Source organism: Mesoplodon bidens (genome assembly GCF_964165515.1).
Source record: "Mesoplodon bidens genome assembly, chromosome: 7".
Classification (NCBI taxonomy): domain Eukaryota; kingdom Metazoa; phylum Chordata; class Mammalia; order Artiodactyla; family Ziphiidae; genus Mesoplodon; species Mesoplodon bidens.
This window is the reverse complement of record NC_138164.1, coordinates 7367784-7391198: the sequence shown is the minus strand read 5'-3', so window position 1 is coordinate 7391198 and position 23415 is coordinate 7367784. Positions and strand designations below refer to the sequence as shown.

Sequence of the window (23415 nt, the reverse complement as noted above, 5' to 3'; positions counted from 1 at the left end):
TGGCCACGGAGGGGTGATGCTGGGAGCTGGCGGGGTGGGCCGTGCACAGTTAGCTCCTCCCACGCCTGGAGACTTGAAGGCAGAAGGTTGTTCCCGGTGAGGACAGCGGTGTGAACAGAGCTGCGGAGCGGACTCAGCTAGCTGGGCTTTGAAATGGGGCTTCTTTAATGGGGCAGGGGAAAGGCGAGCCAGCCCACAGGAGTCTCTCTTCATCAGCAGAGGCCACCGAAAGATGGCAGATTTCTGTCTACCTTTCTCCCTGGGTGCTCCAGAGCTTCTGACACCAGCAAGCCAGGGCCCTCTCTGGGGCTTAGAGGGACAGTGGAATAACAACAAGCAGAGACTTCAAGACGGAAAGGTCCCTACCACCAGAGTAAAATCCTCGTCCCAGAATCCGGGTTCTGCCTCCCTCTCAGCTGTCTGACGGGCCCCGCTTGCCCTCCCCTGCCAGCTCCGCTCCGAGAGCCCTCGGGCGCGGCCTCCTCCGTGCCCCCATCTCCTTCACCAGCTGGCAGCAGAGGCCTCTGTTCAGTCCTCTGTTTAGACTTGTGGCTTCCACGAGGCTGGGAAAAGCTGTTGCGTTCAGAGCCTGTTTAGAAGTGGCTAGATCCTGAGCTCCTGAGATGTGGCCACCACGCGCTCTCTCACTCTCAGATGGGGCAAGGCACCAAGACTCTGCGGCAATCTTAAGGCTCGAGTCAGCAGAAAGTCAGCTTACTCGGGACCAGTGGGCGAGGGCGGATTACCCATGCGTTAGCTGGTTCCACTGCAGCCTGGGCGGCCTGGTTCTGATCCGTGAGCGAAGGCCTAGAATTCCGGTAGTCGGGGCTCCCGGCAGGCGGGGTGTCCTGTGCCCTCCACCCTCTCGCTTCGCGCCAGCGCACGCAGGTGCCCTGAGACTTGGCACCTCTGCCCCTTTCAGAGTGAAGTAAGGAGATGCCTTTACACCGGAAGTTGAGATTGAGGCCGTCTTCTGGGACTCCTGAGTGTCAGTCTAACAGCTCTTCGAGTCTGGTCCGCTGGGCCCCAGAACAGTTTCTTCCCGTGTGTGGGGTTAGGGTCTCGCCAGGACTGTCGATGGCAGCTCCGTTATCTCGTTAGATATCGGCTCTCATCCTCCTGTTCGGATGCAACTCTGTGGAGTGCTGTGCGCCCTGCAGCCGTCCTGCCACAGCAGTTCCCATCCCTAAAGGATGTAACCCCTGGGGCTGCATTCAGAGTCACTGAATTTGTGGCTGGGCCGTCAGGTCAGGTCCTGTCAGACCCTCTCCTGACCATCCTGGGTCTCGGAGGACCAAGGAGAGGGGGCGGGGAGGAGCCTGCCGGAGCCAGGGTCTTGCTAAAATCAGCGTCTGCCTCTCCTCTGTCTCCAGGGGCATCTCTGTGCTTTCCTTGAGACAGGTAATTAGCTGTTCCGGAGGTTTGCTGTGGGGCGGCTGAAGCTTCTTTCCAGTAGGATCCCGACCACACCCTTCAGCCCTGTTTATCCTTGATCTGGAGGTCTTTTCAGGCCTCACTTGAGTACTTCCAGCGTCCTGCAGCGTGGGACAATGGACGCCCCGCCCCGGGCCTCCTCTTCCAGCCTCCAGCCCGCTTTCTGGTCTCTGTGACACCAGGGCTGGGGTGGGTGTTGTCTGGCCGGGGGAGGTCCCCAAGAGGAGGAAAGAAAACGCAAGTCCCGGGAGACCCCCTACCAGCCTCTCCCCTTGCCAACGTTCTCTAGGAGTGCTCTGATGGGGTGCCCTGCCAGCCTGGGTCTGGCAGCCCATCACCCGGGGGTCTGCTTGGCTCCTGTGGACAGAGGGTGGGATGGGCCTCCCAGCCCGCTCACGCTTTGCTCTTGCTTCTCCCCTGCTCCCATGAGCCTGCACATCTGGGTCAGGTAAGTTGAAACCAGCTCATGACAATGGAGGGAGAGCAGAAGCCACAGGCTGGGCCGTAGTGATGACCTCATCGGGGAGAAGTCCTCAGCAGCGCTGGAAAGCAGGCTTGTTTGAACATGTGTGTGGGAAGGAGAGCAGACTGTCTGTGGTTTGCGTTTTCATGTTTCATGTGCAACAGCATTTTCCTGGGGATTTGGCTAAGCTAGCTTTGGCAGAGAGCAAGAAAGGCAGCTGCTCCTTCCTGTCTGTAGCCCTGCCTCTGAAAGCAGTTGGGCTTTCGTGTCGGGGTGGGGGACAGGGTTGGTTTTATTTGTTGGAGAAGGATGTTCAGGAGACCCTGATTAAGGGTCTTGACAGGCAGGACGGAGCTGTGTGCTAGCCACGGGCACACCAGCCTGCTCCTCAGGCTGCGGGGAGAGGGAGCGGCTGCTGTCATCTGGGGTGTGTTGGTGTGACCGTCCCTGCCGCCACAGCATCCCTGTAGAGAAACAGCTGCTGCCCTGAGCCCCACAAGGGCGGCGACCGCCCTGCCCCGGGCCTCCTTCCCCACCGTCCAGCACTGTCACGGTGGGCGGGCGGCAGGGCGGTTGGTGCCACCCACAGAAGTCGAAGCAGCCGTCCTTCCCTGTTGTCTGCGGGCTCGTCTTCATCCCTCTGTGCTCCCCTCCAGAGCCTGTTCCAGCCCAGCATCTGGCTTCAGCGGATGCCCTGGGGCCGCTCCTCAGGCCCCCCGGCGCCGAGGGGAGCGTGCTTCGGCTTCCCTGCATCCCAGGGGGCATTGCAGCGAGCAGTGAGCATCACGTTGTTGGGCTCTTGCTCTGACGTCCTCCCGGACCTCCCAGCCTGCAGCTCCAATCGCTCTGGCACCTCACTGAGCTCTTCGGTTTTGCTGACAGCTGTTCACGTGTCTCCGGGAGGCGTTGGAACGAATCGTGTCTCTCCTATCTGATAGGGCTGCTTTTTGGAGAAAGTAGCTGCAGCACAGGTTTCTTAGGAGAAGGCCTGGAAGAGGATGGCCCTGTAGCAGGGAAAGCACTATTGCTTAGAGGAGTCAGACTTCTTAGGTTCAATCTCGGCTCCACCACTTAACTAGCTGTGTGACCCTGGGTAAGTTACTAACCTCCCTGGGCTTCAGTTTTAAGGGGTGGCTTATTTTTCTGTTTTTAATATATTTGTCATGAAGTGATCTGTAGTTTGTTTTAGAAGATGTAATGAATACCCCAAAAAACTAATTTTAAAAATTACAGTTACACACATCTCCACTGCCCAGAGATAACGTCCCATCGTGGAATATGTCCTGAATTTCGGACTTTTTTCTGTGTGTGCTTATGTGTGTGGAGTTGTACACGCACACACTCTTTTATGAGTAAAGCGGCACATATTCTGTTGTGTAGACTGTACTGTGAGGGCCCGATACGTGTCGGGTGCTGTCTGAGGCACAGAACACCCAGTGCACAAAACAGCGTCTTTGCTCTCAAGGAGCTGATGTCCAGTCGGAGGAGAGGAACCATAAATAGCAAGTAGGTCAAGAGTCAGTAAACGGCTAAGAAGAAAAATAAAGCATTCGAAGGGAGACAGAAGGACAGGAACCTGGGCTTCCAGGTAAAAGGGGGCAGTTCAAGTGCCCACCTGTTTCCTTTAAAACCCTCACGAGGGCTTCCCTGGTGGCGCAGTGGTTGAGAGTCCGCCTGCCGATGCAGGGGACACGAGTTCGTGCCCTGGCTCGGGAAGATCCCACATGCCGCGGAGCGGCTGGGCCCGTGAGCCATGGCCGCTGAGCCTGCGCGTCCAGAGCCCGTGCTCCGCAACGGGAGAGGCCACAGCAGTGAGAGGCCCGCGTACTGCAAAAATAAATAAATAAAAATAAATAAATAAATAAATAAAACCCTCACAAAAAATGGCATGAAAGGACTTACCTTTAAATAAAATTAAGCCATAAAGACTAGAGGGAGAGGAGACAAACCAAGGAAGTGAAGGGAGGAGGAGGAACTGACGTGGCAGGTCTGAGAGGGGAAACCTGAGCCAGCCGAGGGGAATCTGAGCCACGGCTGCCAAAATCCCCTTCCCGCTTCACAGGACTGGTAACTGCTCCTTCCAGAGATGGGTCTAGAGATTCTAGGTGCCGGTGAGGGTGGGGTGATGGTACCAAAACGTAGAAGGTTAAGTGGAAGTCAGCACATTTAGTGTTGAGATGACCCCTGGCCACCTTCCCTCCACCCACCTCCTTCTCTTCCTCATCGCTCAGAATGCTGCCTGTCAGGTTCCTACCTCCACATATGAAACTGGAAGAATCATACGGGGAATCTGACCAGCCCAAGAGAAAAGACTTAAGTTCTTGAGGGCTCCATCATGCAAAGGAATAGCCTGATGATCCTAAAATGAGGCTCCAGGTGAGCGCTCGTGTGTCTGCAGGCTTCCCGCCAGCAACTTACATATGAGTGAGTGGACAAACCAGGTGGCAGACTTTTGAGTAATGCCTCAGTTAGAAAAGAAAGGACAAGGAAAAGGAAGGAAGGAAAAGAAAGAGACTTGGAGGAGACAGGAACTACACAGGGAGAAGGAATTTTCAAAGACTGTCATTAATCTCAGAAATTATGGTATATAGAAAGCAAAAGAACAAGATACTATCAATAAGGAAGGTTTTTTTTAAAGCTCTTAGAAATTAAAAGTACAGCAGAAATGGGACTTCCCTGGTGGTCCAGCGGGTAAGACTCCATGCTCCTAATGCAGGGGGCCCGGGTTTGATCCCTGGTCAGGGAACTAGATCCCGCATGCCACAAGCAAAGATCCCATGTGCTGCAACTGAGACCTCACTGCAGCCAAATAAATAAATAAATAATTTTAAAAATGCAACAGAAATGAAAACAGAAGAGAAGATGAAGAAAAATTCCTGAAAAGTAGAGCAGAAAGACATAGAAAATGGGAGAGAAAAAAAACTACAAGATGAATCAAAGTTAAATATGCAAATAGTGTTCCAGAAAGAAAGGGCAGTGAAAATGGGGAAGAAAATAATCAAAGAAATGAGTCCCAGGACTGAAGAACATGATTTTCAAGACTGAAGGGGCCTGACACTTACCCAGCTCGATGGATGAAAATAAACCCGCTCCAAGACCCATCAACACAATCAGGACATGGGGGACAGCGAGGAAAAAACAGGTCAGTACAAAGGTTTGGGGATCAGAATGACCTCAGACTTCTTAGCAGCATTGCAGTCTAGAAGGTCACAGAGCAGTGCTTTCAGACTTGGAGGGTCATTGCTATCCATCCGAGAATTCTTTAGCCAAGTGCTTAATTAAGTGCGGCAATAGAATAAAGACATTTTCAGATGTTCCAAGTCTCTAAATGTATCTCCCTTGTGCCATATCTCTGGACGCATCTTGAGTTTGTACTTTAGTGCCGTGGTTCTTTCTTTATTTATTTATTTAATTTCTTTATTATTTTTGGCTGTCTTGAGTCTTCGTTGCTGCGTGCAGGCTTTCTCTAGTTGCAGCGAGAGGGGGCTACTCTTCGTTGCGGTGCGCGGGCTTCTCTTGTTGCGGAGCACCAGCTCTAGAGCCTGCGGGCTTCAGTAGCTGAGGTGCGTGGGCTCAGTAGTTGTGGCTTGCGGGCTCTAGATCGCAGGCTCAGTCGTTGTGGCGCACGGGCTTAGTTGCTCCGTGGCCTGTGGGATCTTCCCGGACCAGGGCTCGAACCCGTGTCCCCTGCATTGGCAGGCAGATTCTTAATCACTACACCACCAAGGAAGCCCAGTGCCGTGGTTCTTGATGTATGGTCCTTGGCCCGGCGGCAGCAGCTGCATCTGGGGACTTGTAGAAATGCAGATTCTTGGACCGCACCCCAGGCGTCCTGAGTCAGGTGGTTCTGATGCACACTAAAGCTTGAGAAGCACTGCTTCAGTAAAATGAGGACATACATGTGAAAGAGGAAGATAATGGATCCGGGAAACAAGGTACCCAGCACAAGAGAGGGGGCGAGGGCAGTGCTCGGAGCTCCCAGGCCACAGCTCTGCATGGGGCACCTGCAGGCTCCGTGAACACACTGTTGCTCTTGTGCCTGATGAGTTGTAACATCAAGAGGAGATTTTTATAAAAAGGGGAGTGGATGTGGGGATGAATTAGTGACAAGTTTATAGAAAAGAAAACAAAAAAGTAAATATTAACTCTGTATACCAAAAATTGTGCTGAAAAGGAAAAATAGTCATAGTGTACTATTCAGCAGAAGACAGCATTTATATCATCCTAATGGTATTGATGTTGAGTACTGATTTATCCAAAATTGTGATCTGGTTGTGTTGTGAGGATGGGGTAGAAAGAGCGTGTGTGCACATGCGTACTCGCGCTCGTTTGGTGTAGAGTTGGTAAAAAAGCTAACTCCTGGGCTTCCCTGGTGGTGCAGTGGTTGAGAGTCCGCCTGCCGATGCAGGGGACGCGGGTTCGTGCCCCGGTCCGGGAAGATCCCACATGCCGCGGAGCGGCTGGGCCCGTGAGCCATGGCCGCTGAGCCTGCGTGTCCGGAGCCTGTGCTCCACAACGGGAGAGGCCACAGCAGTGAGAGGCCCACGTACCGCAGGAAAAAAAAAAAAAAAAAAGCTAAATCCTTATCTTCCATAATGGGAGGTTAATAAATAATAATAAAACTGAAAAATCAAGGTGGAACAAGTTACAAAAATGTTTGTAATTTGGAACCGTGGAAGTACGAAAGCAAGGAAATGGCCGGAAGAGTTGAAAATGGTGCTCAGAAAGGAGCAGAAAACATATAAAAACAAGCCTCGTTTGACTTTTAACCTATGTGCAAACACACCTTAAACTAAAAATAAAAACAAAGTTTGAAAAGCATGACAGATAGGAAAAAGCATGACGGATAGGAGTGTCAGGGATGCTCTCAATAGGTTGTGAACCTTTTTGAGCTGTTGGCTTTGGAGTTGATTTTTTTAAGAATGCCAGGAGGAGGGCAGGGTCAGGAAGTTCCTTGTTGCTTCTCTAGCAACTGGGAGAAGCTTCTGGGCTGGGAGGTTCCAAGTACTTCTCATCCTGGGCAGGTGGCCCCTTAAGTCAACTTGCTAAACTGGGGTTGGCAGAGAGGGCGCCAGGCGGAGGGTGAAGCCACGTCTGCTGACCTGCGCGGCTGGCACGTGGTGCTGAGGCTGAAGCCCAGCGCTGAGCCTCAGCTTCCTCATGTGTGAGACATGGGCACCAAAGTCATGCCTGTCTCACACTGTCTGTGGGGAGTGAGTAGGTTCATATGCATGCAGGGCTTAGGACAGTGCCTGGTACCTCCGCTGGCAGTTAGCGCCCAGGATCTAGAGAGTACCGACACCTTTTTATTTAACTTCATATTTCGAAAAAAATTTTCAACCTTACAGAAGGGCTGTAAGAATAGTATAAAGAACTCCCTTAAAAAGCCCTTCACCTCTTGTTAACATTTGGCCACGTTTCCTTTTTCTCTCTCCACATACAGGTATAATAATATTTTGTTACTATTCGCTCTGTTATTGAAAAGTAAGTTGCAGATGTGGTAGCCCCTCAGTGCTGAGCACGTCGGTGTGTCTCTCCTAGGAACCAGAGTAAAATGATCAATTTTGGGAACTTCCACATTTATACAAAGCCATTATGTGATGTGGAGACCATTATTAAATCTTGCCAGTGTTTCAGTACCATCTTTCAAGCAGGAAACTCCCGCACACCCCCGTCCTGCCCCCGTCCAGGATCCAGTCCAGTCCCTAGCGTCCTGTAATCGGGAGCAGTCCCTCAGCCCTAACTTTGACGCTTGGGAAGAGCTGTGAAGCCACTTGTTCCGTAGAGCGTCCCTGGGTTTGGGAGGAGGATGTCGCCTCGCGATTGGATGCAGGTTATTCGTTTTGTCGGGCGTACCACGGCACAGCCCAGAAGGCCCAGGGCGTCAGTTCATCCCATGAGGTGTGATGTTCACTCCAGTCACTTTGTGTCCGCCTCTGTAATTAATAAGTAATCTCTGAGGAGATGTTTTTGAGGCCCTGAGTGGATGTCCTGTTCCCCAACGTATTTTCACCCGATGGTTTGAGCATTTATCGGGCATTGACTCTTGCCCAGATTCCTCGTGAAGCTCAGTTGCAGGTCATTTGGATAAACACCAGAGTTTGCTTTTGGCTGCCAGTGAGAAACTCAGCATTGGGAAATATATTGACTCTTTTTTTTTTTTTTTTTTTTTCTTCCGGAGAGGTTTTATTCCATTTGGGGCAAGAAATGCTCTTCCTGGGTTTAAAGTCTAGAAAGGCCAGATTCATTTTTTCATTTGTTCAGTATTTGTTGAGTACCTGCTGTATACCAGGCGCCCTTCCAGGTGCTGGGGATAAAATGAGAAAACAAAATTTTAAGGTAGACAAAAATCCCTGTCCTCCAGGGAAGTCCGGCTAATGGGGGAATCAGACAATAAATATGTCCTCCATCGTCAGGCAGTGAGGGGTGAAGGAGGCAGGGCGTGGGGAGGTAAGGGGTGCCTCTCGAGTCGGGGCCGTCTGGGAGCTCGCCTTTGGACGGAGGCCTGAGTGAATGAGACGGGGCAGCAGGTGTGAGGCCTAGAGGTGGGAGTCGGTGGGGCGTGTAAGGGGGTCGCTGTGGCGGGGGCAGAGACGGCCGGGGGAGAGTGGTGGTCAGTGGGCTTGGAGCAGGGCCTGGGTGAGACTGGAGGGGCAGTCCCCACCCTGATGCCAGCAGCGAGGGTCTGACCAAGGCCGGGCTCAGAGTGCAGCAAGGTGTGCCTCCTCCAGGCAGGCGGGTCTCAGGAAAGGAAGCAGGACGGCAGAAAGTGCGCAGTTGCAAAGTGCCTTTTTCTTTTTTTTTTTTTTTTGCGGTATGCGGGCCTCTCACTGTTGTGGCCTCTCCCGTTGCAGAGCACAGGCTCCGGACGCGCAGGCTCAGCGGCCATGGCTCACGGGCCCAGCTGCTCCGCGGCATGTGGGATCCTCCCGGACCGGGGCATGAATCCGTGTCCCCTGCATCTGCAGGCGGACTCTCAACCACTGCGCCACCAGGGAAGCCCCGGAAAGTGCCTTTTTATTTTTCCCTGCTGCTGGGGGGGAGGGCAGGAGGGGCCGGTTCCCAGGGCTCTGCAGCGGGGGCGGTCTCTGGCCAGCCTTGGCAGGCGGGCATTCCCATCGGCCCCGTGCCTTTCTGGTCTGGAGCGGCCAGGGGGCCCCAGGCCGGGAGCCCAGGGCTGCGTGTGCGTTGCCAGTGGGGCCGGGCTCTTCTCTAGGTTGTCCCGGCCCGTCTCCCCACCCGGAGGGAGGGCCTTTCTCCGCCTGCCCCGCCCAGGCGACACAAGGAGAGTAAGAGCCAGCATTGGAGGAGCACTTTTCCATGGGAGTGCAGGTGGAGGGCAGCTTCTAGAGGCTTCCCGTCTGCTGCTCACTGGCTTCTCACGTGCCCAAGGTTACATAGCCAGGATTTGAACCCAGGCCGATTGGTGCCAGAATCGCGTCCTTCCCCAGCAGGTTGCACTGCAAGGGCCAGGGTGCTGACATTCCATCTATTTCAGGCAGTCTCCTGTCTCCTGAGAGCTTGGTGTGCTTGACCTTTGACCTCTGGCCTGTGACCCTGGGCTGTTAGAGGGTGGTGGGAGTGAGAAGTGCCCAGAGGATTGCGAGGAGACTTCTGTGCCTCCCGTTCCAGGTCAGATCCAGAGATTCCTAGGAAGCGGGGTGACATTTATTTAGCGCTTACGTGGGTCCAGTTGACATGCCTTGTTTAACGGTAACGACAACTCTCTGTCGGTTTGATTTTACGAGCCCCATAAATAGATGAGGAAGCTGAGACTCAAAGGTTCAGTAACACCCAAGGTGGCACAGCCAGGAAGGGGAGAGTCATATGTCAGCCTGTGTCTCCATGCTGTGCTGCTCTGCTTGCTAGAGCTGACGGGCCAGGGGCCTTTGGTTCTACCGGGCGTCACGCTCTTGGCATTGCGCCTTCGGACGCCCACACTCAGCTGCTGGAAGACGATATGGGCCTTCAGGCAGAGGTGGAAATAGCAGACTTCAGGGTGGGAAGACCATGGTTCCAGTCCTGTCTCTGCCCCATCCCACAGTGTGCTGTCGAATGAGCCTGGAATCCCTGTGAACTCTTTTCACCCACCTGTGAAATGAGCATGAACATCTCCTATGTCCTCAGACCTAGGTTGGTAGTTCTGAGCTGGGTATGTAGGCGAGTCTGAGCATTTCCTGGAGTGTCCAATGCCCATGTTGGGCTGCTCCTCTCAGGGACCCCTCTGGGAGAGCACGTCTGAATCCAGAGTCAGGGAGGACTTGGGTCCTTTGAGAAACATCCCAACTGATTTTGAGACACCATTTTCCTTTCCTGCTTTTAAGATCTATGTTGAAGCTGTTGTAGCAGATGTTAAGAGAAATAGGAAAAAGGGCTTAACCAAAACTGGGTGGTGTTTTACTAGGACCCTAGCCTAGAGTCTCTCTAGGAACACTACCAGGTTTCCTTGTGATGAAGACAGTAGTTCTCAACGGGGGGCAGTTTTATCCCCCAGGGGCACTTGGCAATGTCTGGAGGCATTTATGGTTGTCACAACGGGAGAGAGGGTTTAACTAGCATCCCGGTAGAAACCTGCAGTGCTGCTGAACAGCCTGCAATGCACAGGACGGCCCCACAGCAAAGAATTATCTAGGTGGAAATGTTGATGGTGCCAAAGTCAAGACTGAGTAACCCTGGATCGAAGATAGCCAGTATTTATTACGTGTTAGACATTGTTGTTCTAAGAGCTCCACAGGTGTTAACTTGCTACTCCTCCCAGCCCTATGACATATGAGCTATTATTACCCTCAGCGGACACATGGGGAAGCAGGGGCACAGGGAGGGTAAACACCTGGACTGGGGCAGGGGTCCCAAGTGAGGAGCAGGCAGAGGCAGGACTTGGACCCTGATGGTCCAGCCCCAGAGTCTGTGCCTTCAGCCACTGTTGTGCTGCACTCACTGCTCTGCGTTAAGGAGGCTGCTTGGCATTTTTTTTTTTTTTTTTTTGGCTGCTCTGCGCAGCATGTGGGATCTTAGTTCCCCGACCAGGGATCGAACCCGTGCCCCCTGCAGTGGAGGCGCGGAGTCTTAACCACAGAAACGTTTCATTCCTGTGCCTAGAAAACAAGAGGAAGGGCTAGGGTTAATGGTGATCAGGGACCTAGTGACCCCTCAGTGAAAACCGTACGTTTTCCAGATTCCGAGTGTGGTTCAGGTCATGAATTGAATGGCACGAGGCACCTCGTGGGAGTGGGTCATGGGTGAACATAACTTCTTAGTCTTTGGTTCCCTTCACTGGGGAATCAAAGAGGGACTGAGCCTATCCTTTCCGTGGTGCCTGGGTCAGAGTGTGGCAGGACTGTGTGGAGAGAGTGGCTGATTGTGGCCCGGGCTGTGTTGTGTCATTGCAGATGTGAAGACAACCGTGGTTTACCCTGCCACAGAGAAACACCTGCAAAAGTACCTGCACCGGGACCTCCACCTGGTCCGGGAGACGGGCGACGATTACAAGAACATCACCTTACCGCACCTGGAGTCCCAGAGCCTCAGCATCCAGGTACTGGCCGCCACAGCTTGGGCCAGCCCCACGGGTCAGATTCGGAGTGCTGTCCCCACGGCCAGTGTATCTTCTCAAGCATCTGTCGAGGTGGTACCAGGGGCCAGCGCTCTCCCACAGCACAGGCCATGGGACACAGCAGAGAGTACAGCGGCGCCCCTGCCTTCATGGAGCTTACCTCCTTGTTCAGGTGTCAGACAGTGCGTGAATATATAAGTAACCACACAAAACGTGAGACTGTGAGTGCTGTGGGGAAGAATGAGCAGGATAGATGGCATAGACAGCGCTGGGCTGAGGCTGTCGCTGTTTCATAGAGGATAGTCACCTTCATCGGTAAGGGAATTGACAACGGTCTTGGGCACGCTGCCGAGGCACTCGGGGATCTCAGAGCAGTCCAGTTCGTGGGAAGAATTTCTAAGTACTCTACAGTAGCCTTGATACGGTCTCAGAATGGCTTGCCCTGGCCGGGGGTCTGTGAACGGTAAAGACGGGTGCTGGTTAGGCCTCCTCATCCAGACTCTTATCCCTGGTTTCACCTACAGCAAACCAGCCTCCAGGAGTTGAGTCACAGGGTAGAAACCCCCTTCCCTCGCTCCCCTGCACCCATTGCAGGGGGCGGGCTCGGGGGTTGGTGCGGGGCCTCTTCTCCCAGGGCGATGTCCGTGGGTTGGGAGCATCTTTGAAGTGTCTTCAACTGGGCCAGGTGCGAGGCCATTTCGCTAAGACATCCGACTTCTTGGGTCTGTGCCCAGCGCCAGCCAGAGCCTCTGCCTGGAATTGGTCCCACGTGCATGCTCAGAGCTAATGTGATGGATGAGGCGTTCTCTTGTAGAGTATCTCTACGTACTCCACCCAAGATTCAGGCTACGGTGGTGTGGGATGTCCTAGTATGGGAAGCTCACAGCCATTTGTCCCGGAAGGGGGAGGATGTCCTGTGTGTGGGGTCTCGGGAGGTGGATTTTGCCTGGGAGGAGGAAGGACAGGAGGTTGACAGGGCTTGCAGGGCGTCCCCTGGGGAGGACCCAACCTGGCTGTTAGCCGTGGTCCCCTGCACAGTATTTGCACAAGGCTCCTCTAGCTCACAGTGGCTTGATTTGTTCCTTTTTTTAAAGAAGTCCCAGCACTTGCTCTGTCTTCTAAGTAGAAGGGAAATATGTCTCCATCTTCCTAGACAGTGTCTGAGATCGCAGGGGGATGTCCTGGAATGTGTGTTCTGCTGCACTGGTTGCACACATACGGGATTCAAGAGAGGAAGCCCTTAATACAGCTGGTATGAGTCGTATATATACCTTCTTGTAGACCATCATGCGGATCCTCTTGAGAAATAATAACCCCTCTGCTCTACCAGCTTCTGCTTGACATGAGCATTCATGTATTCTTTTTTTTTTTATGGCCGCACCGCATGGCTTGTGAGATCTTAGTACCCCAACCAGGGATCGAACCCAGGCACACAGCAGTGAAAGCGCCGAGTCCTAACCACTGGACTGCCAGGGAATTTCCCATGTATTCTTTCTCGGCTGTTTCTAGCAAGTTTACAGGCACTCAGCTTAATTGGCAATAGTCATTATATTTATTGAGCATCCCCTATGTACCAGGCCCTGTGCTAGGCTCTGGAGGGTTACCAAGATAAACACTGATAATGTCCCCACAGTCTTGTAAGGAAGATAGGCATGCAACCTGGTAACTGCAGTATAATGGGATGAGCACTTCGGTGGTCTATACACGAGGTACAGTATCGACACAGAGCGGGAGTGATCAGCCCAGACAGTGGGGGACTTCACAGGGGAGAGGATCCTCCAGTTGGGTCTTAAAGGACAAAGAGAAGTTTGTCAGCTGGAAGAGGCAGACAGGGCACTCCAGGCAGAGGGCAGAGCAAGTACAGGGGCACAGAGGGCTGGACCCATTTGATGCATTTTGGGAACAGGCAGGAGAAGGCAGGCGGGGGCCAGAAAGAGGCTTGTACACTTTGTCCAGGAGACCAGGAGTTCCCACACCTTGCTGATGGTCAGGATGGCCTGGTTAGGTTTTTTAAAATACAGAGCACAGGGCCCTCCTCCGTATCTACCGAGTCAGAATGGAGCTGGGAGTAGGGCTGGGAAATCCGCATTTAAAAACATCTGTTTGTTCTAATGATCGTCAGCTTTGTGGACGATTGCCGTAGCAGTGAGCGTCCTGTTAACGGTTTTAGGCATGTGGGTAACGTGATCAGATTTACAGAATCATTTGGAAGTGGTGAGAGTAGGAGAAGGAGGAAGACTGAACCGAGGCAGGGGCAGCGGGGAGCTTCCCTTGCGATTAAGGCGTAGACATGGGTGATTTGGAGCAGTGAGGGAAGGGCCTGGGGTGAGTCCAGGGGTAGCTCGGGCGATGAATGGTACAGAGTCGGATTGTTAGCCAGCACGGGCTCCGTGGAGGACGGTGCGTTAGTCTGGCACTTCTTGGAACTCACGAGGTGACAAAACCGACTGTCCTAAGCATCTTACAGGCATCGTATCTTCACGACAGGCCTTTGGAGACGGGCCTCAAAGCCAGGCAGTCTGGCCCCAGCGTCTGTGCTCTAAGCCAACTACTCTATTTGGCTGCTCAGATTTGAGGTGCTTGTAATTTCCCAGTAAAAAAAAATGCGGTGGGTCTGGAGCCTTGGAGACTGATTTGTGAGTCATCTGATCAGGGCTTCTGCGTCGGCCCAGGGTTTGGACTCTAGTCTTACCGCCCCAGAGCCTCACGATCTCATCCTTCACTTCTGAGTCCCAGTTTCCTTGTCTGGAAAATGTGACCGACGGCACCTCCCTCCTGGGGTCCCAGTGGAAGTTGAGAGCCGTGCCACATATCATGTGCCTGCTGCCATTTCCAGCACAGAAAAGGCACCAAAGTGGTGGCTGCTGTTGCCCACACAGGTAGCCGTTCCAGGGAGGACGGGAGAGTATGGGGCTGAGACACAGGCAGGGGAGGGGCGGCTGGAGGAGAGGGGCCAGCAAAAAAGAACAGGAGGATAGTGAAGAGGGGGCTCGGGGAGAGGGGCTCCTGGGTCAGTTGCCAGTGTCACCTACAGGGAAGACGTCGTGCCAGGTGCGTCCAGAAGCCGCCAGCACCCCCATATCGTCTGCGGGGCCGAGGCTCCCGGGCTTGCTTTCCCAGCATGTCCCTCTCCGTTACGTCACCCCTATGATTCATGTGCACTTTGTTCCCTGGCTTTCCTCCCTCTCTCATCTGGGCTGAGACATCCTGTGTATTCAGGCTCCTCCCGGCTCTCCCAGAGGGCTTACCCGTGTGGCCTGCAGCCTGGGCTCTGGGGCCGGACTCTGGGTCGGAACGTGTGAACTTGGGTGAACTTCCTTGCACCTGCCTCTTCCTTCCCTGCAATATGGGGACCCCGACAGTGCCCACCTCACGGGCTTGCCGCACAGGGTGGTCCTGTGAGATACGCTCATCACAGCACACCTTCCCAGCCCTCACGTGCCCTTCCAGCCCCGCACGTGGTCCCCTCAGCGTACCTCCTTTGCTCTCATCCGCTTTCTTTTTTGCCTTTCCACAGTCGGTCTTGTAGCGTCGGGCAAGCCCAGCCTGACCTCCCCTTGGAGCCTTCCCAGCACCTTCCCTGCTCTCAGTTGCCTCCCTGGGCAGGGCTCTGTGCTGGGCACTTTCACACGCATTTTCTCACTTACTGTTCGCACCACAACCCTCACTTGGGGGTGTTATTAGCTCCTCTTGAGGAAGGAGGAAACCGAGGCTTAGAGAGATGAAATCACTTTTTTTTTTTTTAAAGATGCTAGTTCTTTATGTATTTATTTTTGGCTGTGTTGGGTCTTCGTTGCTGTATGCGGGCTTTTCTCTAGCTGCGGGGAGCGGGGGCCTTCGTTGTGGTGCGTGGGCTTCTTACTGTGGTGGCTTCTCTTGTTGCGGAGCACGGGCTCTAGGCACGCGGGCTCAGTAGTTGTGGCTCGCGGGCTCTAGAGTGCAGGCTCAGTCGTTGTGGCGCACAGGCTTCGATGCTCCGAGGCATGTGGGATCTTCCCGGACCAGGGCTTGAACCCGTGTCCCCTGCATTGGCAGGCAGATTCTTAACCACCAGGGAAGTCCCAGATGAAATCACTTTGCCAGCGTGCAGCTAGTTAGTGGTGGAAGTGAGAGATGAACCCGGTCTTGCTGGGCTCCAGAGCCCGTTCATTCTCTCCCAGACGACATGTTGCTTTCCAGGCGGAGGCGGAGCTGCTCATCTGTGGGCAAAAGCAGGGCCCCAGGGAGGCTGGGCCACACCAGGGCTCTCCACGCAGGGCCGCCGTCCCCTCCCTCCCATTTACTTTTGGGAGGTTTCAGGTCAGGATCCGGCTGGCTTTTTTTCTCTAGTAGCACATTCTTAGAGAGAGTTCCAGTCAGAGAGGACATTCTGACTGGAATGTCCCTCCCTGGGACGTTCTCCACCTGCTGGGCTGTGCATCGCTCTGGCCCCAGTGCTACAGGAGGAAACCACTGCTGGGCGGCCCCCAGACTCCACCCAAGAAGTGGCACTGCCAGGCTCTTCATGACCATATTGTGACCGGGCTGTGGGTCTTACCAGCGGGTCTGGGAGGCCCAGATCGTCCCAGGCAGGTTTTCTCTGCCTCCTCCCTCTGCATCTCAGACAGTTGCACTTGGCCTTGGCCCTGCTGGCCGACAGCAGAGGATGTGGACTCGGCGGGGCATGGGGGAGGATGTATGTAGCCCTGGCCCTCACGGACACTGCTGCGCCCGCATTCCTGGTGGTGGGCAGAGGAGCCCTCCGCTGGCCTGGCCGTGTCGGCTCCCTGGCCTCCCATCCACCCCTCGGGCAGCTTGAGGCCCTTGGTGACTGCGGGGCGGAAGGGGCAGCCGTGTGAGCCCAGCTCCTGCCCCCTCTGTGGCTCTCCAGCAGGGTTCGCTCTCGGATTTCAGGCACAGAGTTCACTGGCCTGGAAGGAAGTCGTGTTGGCAAAGGGCTCTCAGACCTCTGGGGAAGTGGAGAGGAGCCAGGCCTGGGGGTTGGGTCCCCGTGAGGACAGGGGCCTTCTTATCTTAACCTCCCTGCAGGCTGGCTTCTTCAGAGAGGCCCCCAGGACCTTAATGGTAAAGTGATGCCCTTGGGATTCACATAGCGCCCAAGGAAGGGTCCTCTGAAGACGGTTGACAGCAGCTAATCAAAGGGCGTGAGAGAGCTGGCAGCCTGGGGTTAACAGGAAAGGTCTCTGTAATCGCCTGTCCACGTGGCGTTTGTTCTACTTTGTCATGAAGGGTGCATGTCAGCTGGGTCCCCAGGTGGGGCAGAGGTGCTAACCCCAGGCCTCACAAGAATCCCGGCAGGCTGAGAAACCCAGCACACTTAACTTCTAGAACCTGAGCCTTTCCCCACCCTGATGTGCAGCGGACTTCCTCTGCAGAAGGAACTCCCAGCCTGACTCTCTGCCCGTGGTCCTGAATAAAGTGGGACAGGGCCCGCCCATGGGACGCTTTTCCCAAGTCCTGTGGGCAGTGGAAGGGGTGGCTGCAGACCAGGCCTGTGAGGCCAGAGCAGAGCACGTGCACAGTGCCGGCCAGGAAGCGCCTGAAGAGCTGGCCCTGTCTGAGTTGCCGTGACCCCTGTGGGGATGGCTGTAGTGGGCGAGGGGAAGCCCCTTCCGGACCCCCAAGAGTAGCTCCTCGGAACAGGACAGACTGCCGGTCCCCTGAGCTTAGTGGCCCTTTCAGACTTGGCTGTCCTTCCTGGGGAGGCCTGAGAGCCTACCTGGCCCACTGTGGGGTGTCTCTCGGGGAAAATGACTGGTCTGTGAACCCCCTCTCTCTCCTTCCTTCCAGTGGGTGTACAATATTCTCGACAGGAAGGCTGAAGCTGACCGGATTGTTTTTGAGAATCCAGATCCCTCTGATGGCTTTGTCCTCATCCCCGACCTCAAGTGGAACCAACAGCAGGTAAAGGATTTCGTGCTGGGCCTCTCTGGGCTCTGAGCGCCCTGCTCCGGGCTGCTGGGCCTCCCTAATCCTGCCCTTCCTCCTCATGTTGCTCACTCTCTCTAAGCAGATTATAATTAACCAACAGGGGAGGCCTGAGTTCTCTGCAGTGGGAGCACCTAAAACGAACGTTTACACTTTAACGGTTCAGTTAAAGCCCCTTTCTGGCTCACCTCCCACCCTGGGGGTGAGGATGGGGCCGTGTTTGCATCCATGACCTCGCGGGGTGTTCCTTTACCAGCCAAGCTGGGGAGCTGCACCCTCACTTCCAGGAGCACCTGGAGCCCTGAGGTGGACTGTTCACCCTCTCCCCGTGCCCTGGATACCGGCAGATCCAGGCAGGCCCACGGTCTGCAACACTGGCCGGCAGAAAGTAGGGTGACCGACCCGAGGAGTCCCCTGCACTACCCGAGCCACAGAGGAGGCCTCCGGTGGCCCAGGGCCAGCCCCCTCCTCCAGGCCTCTCAGCTCTGCTGCCTGGCCTCCGAGCGGCCCCCCACCCTGACCTTCTTGGGAGCAGCTTTCTCGGGAGCCGTCTTCACTCACGCCGCCCCTCCTGTCCTCTGCAGCCTCTGTGCCCCTTGTCTCCTCCTTCCTCACCTCACACTGTGAGGCCCATCACCAGTTTCCCTCACTGTCGCCTCTCTGGGTGGACTTTCATATCCTGATAGTAACACAAAGCAGCAGAGCGCTGTTCCCACACAGACTGGACTTGGGCCAGGATAAGGCCTAGGAAGCCAGACCCGGGCTCTCGGGGTAGGCAGTAGGGATACATGAACGCCCCCTCCCCTAGCTGAAATCTGTGAGTGACCCAGGCTCAGATTTGCCACTCTGCTCTCGGGCGGGCCCTCCTGGTTTCCGTGTTCCTCGCACCGTCGCGAGATCACCCGGGCACCGTCGCGACATCACCCGGGGACGTTGTTCTGGAGTCGGGCCCGCCCATCCGGCACAGACGCCTCGCGTCTCGCTCTCTCGGCTGCCGCCAGCCCTCCTGGCCTCTGCGTCCTCACCTGAGCTCCCCTGCAGTTGGCTTGGTTTGCTTCAGTGGTTTTTCGACTGGCCACACCACTCCAGTTGCTGAAAGAGCGGGGCTGAGAGCCAGTGATCGGGGTGAGGGGACAGGATTTGGATGGCGAGGCGTATAGGCCGGCGAGCGCCAGCTGCCTCCTGGGGAGGCGTGCGGGAGTTCCTGAACGTGGCTCGCGGGTGGGGGGAACCTGAAGGGAGCTTCCAGAGGTCTCAGCGATGGTCTGCTAGAGGCGGGGAGGGTCCCGGGCACCCACCCTCCCCTCTGGGTGCCGGAGTGCAGCTGCTTCCCTTCCCCCAGCCCCAACAGCTCATCCCCACTCAGGCCGGGAGGGAGGCGGCCGTCGTGGAACGGGGGCACCGGTGGGGCTCCGGGCCATGCCTCCGTGCAGCTCTGCAAACCCGCCTGTCCCTTGGGCAGCCCCGTACCGGCAGGTTGTGGATCGCAGACTGGGTGGCGGCAGGTGGGTGTGTGGTAGGAGGGACTTGTGACTCACGGGGTCCCTGCAGACGTTGAAGACCTTGTGGTCTGCGGGGGGCTGGGGGGGCGTCTGAGGGCCATGCGGAGGCCGCCAAAGCATCTCCATCCAAGAAGCCCTAACACACCGGCGCCTGCGGCGCCTAACGGAAATTCATCGTCCTCCCGACCTGGTGCTGGCAGGCATCCTGCCGGGCCTGCCGGTGGAACTGCCCTCTCTCTGTCCCCTTTAAGAGAGAAAAGGCTTCAGGAGCGGCACTGGGCTCCCAGCCACCTGGCTGGGGCGACTCGCCCTTGGGCTGTGAAGGGGCCAGCTTACATATCAGACTTTCCTTGATGGTGGGACACATGTGATTGTCCCTAACCTTTGCTTAGCTTTTAGCACTTGTCTCTTTGGGGTGCCACGTCAGCGTCCCAAATCCTTGACTTGTGACAGAGTGCTGAGGTCTGCAGCTCCCTAGAGTTAGGCAGTGTGTCCAGCAGGGAGACAGGCCAGGCCTGGACCTCTGTCCTTCGTCCTCGCCCACCAGGGGAGGACTGAGGAGAGGGCTGTCTGGCATGCGCTTTGAGGGGACTTCTAGCCACCCTGGAGTCTCTGGCTGCCACTTCTCCCAGGAGAAATGTCTTTTTTCCCCCAGCTGATGGCCTAGGGTTAAAGACGTCCATCCATCCATTCATCCGTCCATCCGCTTCACAAATATTTATCAAGTGCCTAATGTCTGCTACAGATTCTGGCTCCCTGGAGGTTATAGAATCCCTCCCTCAGTTCTCTTAAGAGAGAACCTGTATAGTCTTTTTTACTTGCTTATTTGGGGTTGCCGGGGGTGGGGATCGGTCTAGTTAATACACGTACATGGTAACAATGCAAATAGTACAGAGATGGGCAGTGAAAGTCAGTTCCCTCACCTCACATTCCTCCATTTCCCTTCCCAGAAGAGACTGCGTTTGTCTCTCCTTCCAGAGTTAGTCTTTACATCTTGTACACGTCAGCGTACGTGTATGTGTTTATAGAGACACACTTTCAATTCACGGAATTTAGATCCCTGGGTCTAAAGCACTCAGGAGGCTCCTCCTTTGCGTCTCTCCTGAGGTGGAGAGACGGCTCTCCAAAGCTCCAGCCATTCTCCGTCTTGCCCCTTGCGAGGAAGCTGTTACTTTGATTTTGCTGTCCTGCCTTATGAAAAAGATTGATGGTGTCTGTCTCCCCAGAGTGACTGATGAGCCACCGTCTTGGGTGCCAGTCTGAGACCCTTGCCATCCCCTCGTCTAGCTTTTTTCAGATCATTTCTCTGGGCCGGGGCCCTTTGGCTGCCTGCAGGAAATCCAGGGTCACGTCTGATCCCAAAGAATGGGTTTGTTTTCCTTCCCTCGCCCATCCCGTGAGCTGATACCCAGCACAGGCTTCATGCTTCATACCATGTCAGTGGAGCAGAGAGGTGTGACTTAATGTCATGTTTGGGATTCATCAGCAGATACCATCTAAAATAAATGCTACTATTATTTGGAAGTCCTGTGACAGTGACACGTGGAACAGCTGAAGACACCCACAGACATGCACACACACTCCAAGTTCAAGCAGTTTTACTTCCTACTTCTCCTTGGGCCCCTAGCTAGTGTGAGAGTCCTGGACACAGGCCATGAGAAGGAAGAGTCCAGAAGGGACTTGTAGGCAAAACTGAGGCCTTGGTGGGCACAGCTTAGCCATCTGCTAGGAGGTTCCCACTGGGCTCATCTGTAGCAGGTCTGGGGCAGAAAGCCTGGATTCTTAGGGCCCTGGAGGAGAAGAATGTGTACGGCATGGAGAGACTGTTGGCATGAAAAGGCACAGTTGGACATCCAGCAGCGTGTGGAAAATCTCATTCTAAGTTTTTAAGTTGGGGCCCTTGGGGATTTGGTTGGGTGACTCATGGTCCCCAAATTATCTCATTGAGGAATCTAGCAGCTCAGATTGCAGGGCTGAGGGCTGTTGGATTCTCTCCATGCCTTGGCCCTTGGAGCCCTGGTGTCTGGGGCTTGCCTCGCACGAGGATGTGAAACTGGCCAAGGCCAGGGTTTGGGTAAGCAGAGACGGGTGGGAGGGTTTTTCTGGGCAAGAGGAAGAGTCCGTTTGCTCTTCTCTGGCTCAAGACCTTGTTGGCCTTGGGTCTCAGTACTGTTGGGAACTCCAGGTCTTCAGCCAGGCAGTGTTCAGGATGGGGGCAGGAAGGGCCGTCTGTGAGCCCTGTGAGATAGGGGAAGGGCAAAGAGGGTGAAGCAGTGCTGGAGCCCACTGCCCCGCTGGCCTGAGGCTCCCTGCCCCCCTTCACATGCCTCTTCACTCCCCCACCTGCCTCTGATTCCAGGCACATGGAGCTGTTTACTCTCCCACTTAGATGCCCTAGACTTTCTTGCCTCTGAGCCTTTGCTTTCCTCCACCTCAACGCCCTTTCTCCAAACCCTACCTCTTTAAGACCTGGGTCCCCTGCCTTCTCTTCTAGGAAGCCTCTCTGGATCACCCTAGCTGGTCTTTCCTTCTTCCTCCTGCACTCTTACCACCTTATGTCTTACAGCACTTACTTCTCTGTACATGCGATTAGACCGTAAGAGTTGTTCTTGGCATTTTCTTGAACCTCCTTCCCCGCCGCTCATTCCCCATCAGCTGTGAGTATGTAAATACTCTCATATGGTATTTTTTAGCAGGAAGAATAAACAGAAGCTCTGTCCCTTAGACTGTCCCACTCACCCTGGCCACGAGGACGCCCACGTTGCCTGGGGATTGGTCCTGCCACGGGGTCCCTGGGATTGGCTGTGGCTGACACTGCAGGCCTTGGGGTGTGGGTGCTTCCTGGTTTCTGGGCGGAATTTCGGGATTGGCAGCCTCCCCGGACCTGTCCCCTGCTGAGCCCGGTTTACCCCTGCCTGTGTCCGCACAGCTCGATGACCTGTACCTGATTGCCATCTGCCATCGCCGGGACATCAAGTCGCTTCGGGACCTCACCCCAGAGCACCTGCCACTGCTCAGGAACATCCTCCAGGAGGGGCAGGTGAGCTGCCGGGGCCGAATCCATGCCGGAGCCCAGGGGAGTTACACTCCAGTTCCATTGCGTTCCTGCCTGGGCCCCTTTCCTCACCCCTCCCAGAAGTCCGTCTCGTGAAAAGGGCTCCTCTCTGAATGCCTGCGCAGGGGCCCATGAAGGCTTTTAGGATGCCTCACGAGGCCCCTGTTCCTGGTCCTGCCCTGCCGTCTAGCTCTACTCTTAGCCCCCTTGCCTCACTCCACACGGGCTTCCTCAGCTCGGGTTCCCGCTTTTGCTCCCTGCCTTTGTCCTGCAGGTCACGTCTGGGATGCCCTCCCATCCCAGGGTTACCTGCCCCGCTCATGACAGCCACATCATGCCAGACGTGTTTCTCGGGTAGATGGTGCACGACCTGATGTGTGTCTGTGCCCCCTCATCTACCCTGAGGGAAGAGACTGAATCCTCTAGCACCTGGCATCCTGGGATACTTTCTCTCTGGGAGATTTGCTGAATCGAATGAAATTACAGCGTTGCTAAAAGGAGCCCTGGGGGCGAGGGGAGATGGGGGAAGAGAGTCTCAAGTCTTGGGTCCTGGTCCTGGTTCTGACACTTTGACCTTAGCCCACTGGATGACCTCAGGCAGGTCACTTCACCTCTCTGGCCCTCGGTGTCTGGAGGGGGTCCTTCGTCCTTCTGATTCCATTATTCTGTGGGCTTGGTCTCAGCCTGAGACATTAGAAGATGCGGCCTCCACGCCAGGCCTGCTGTCCCCAGGGTGCCCAGCGGGGGAGAGGCTCCCCACCAGGTCAGGGGCTCCCCCCCAGGTCAGGCTCAACAAGAGCCGCCCTGAGGCTCCGCCGCAGGCCTGAGGAGGGGCTGTGCTTGGGGCCGCTCTTCCTTCGCCTGCGGCGCCCCCTGCCCTGTGCCGGCTGCCTTCTGGCCCGCCTGCCCACGTCACCATCCCCCGGCTGCCTTTCTGTTTTCCCAGTGACTCGTTTCTCTGCTGAAACAGCCTCTGGAGTCAGAGCCCCTGGGAGATGCTGGGCCAGCACTTGCGCCTGCCCCAGCAGTTCTGGCAGCACCTCCCAGGCAGGCCAGCCCTCCAGGAAGCCCTTTGGGTGCCCCGGTCCTGGTGTCACCCTGCTGCCGAGATCCCTGGGGGAGCGCCAAATGCAGAATAGAATACAATTGCAGGGTGTATTCTGAGCACACTGAGGCCCTGTCTCTTTCTCTTCACCCCCGCTGCCTCGGGGATTTGCCTACAGTGGAAACTGTCTCCCCTTAATTCCGAGCCTTGGAGGCTCCTGAAGGGGGTGTGGTAGAAAAAGCTCTACCCCTGAGCAAGGTTGGGGCAGGCAGAGGGAGCCAGGGCCGAAGGTGATGCGTTCCTCTTCCACCAGGGGTCCTGCAAGAATTTGACGATCCTGTTATGACTCCCTGGTCTGTCCAGGGCAGCCCTGCTCACGTCCCCTCCCCTGTCCTTTCTCTGCCACCAAGCCCTTAGCTCTGCCGCAGCCCAGCT

At 55.4% G+C, this 23415-nt stretch overlaps 1 protein-coding gene across 2 annotated transcripts in view; it reads left to right on the top strand.

Moving 5' to 3' along the window:
* The window catches only part of DCPS (decapping enzyme, scavenger), a 36506-nt gene that overhangs the window by 12295 nt on the left and 796 nt on the right, over nucleotides 1-23415 (top strand). For both annotated transcript variants that reach the window (XM_081238713.1, XM_081238714.1), the window contains exons 3-5: nucleotides 11287-11432; nucleotides 17241-17354; nucleotides 21810-21920. In XM_081238713.1, coding sequence (XP_081094839.1) covers nucleotides 11287-11432; nucleotides 17241-17354; nucleotides 21810-21920 — 371 coding nt within the window. The remainder of the gene's footprint in view (nucleotides 1-11286; nucleotides 11433-17240; nucleotides 17355-21809; nucleotides 21921-23415) is intronic.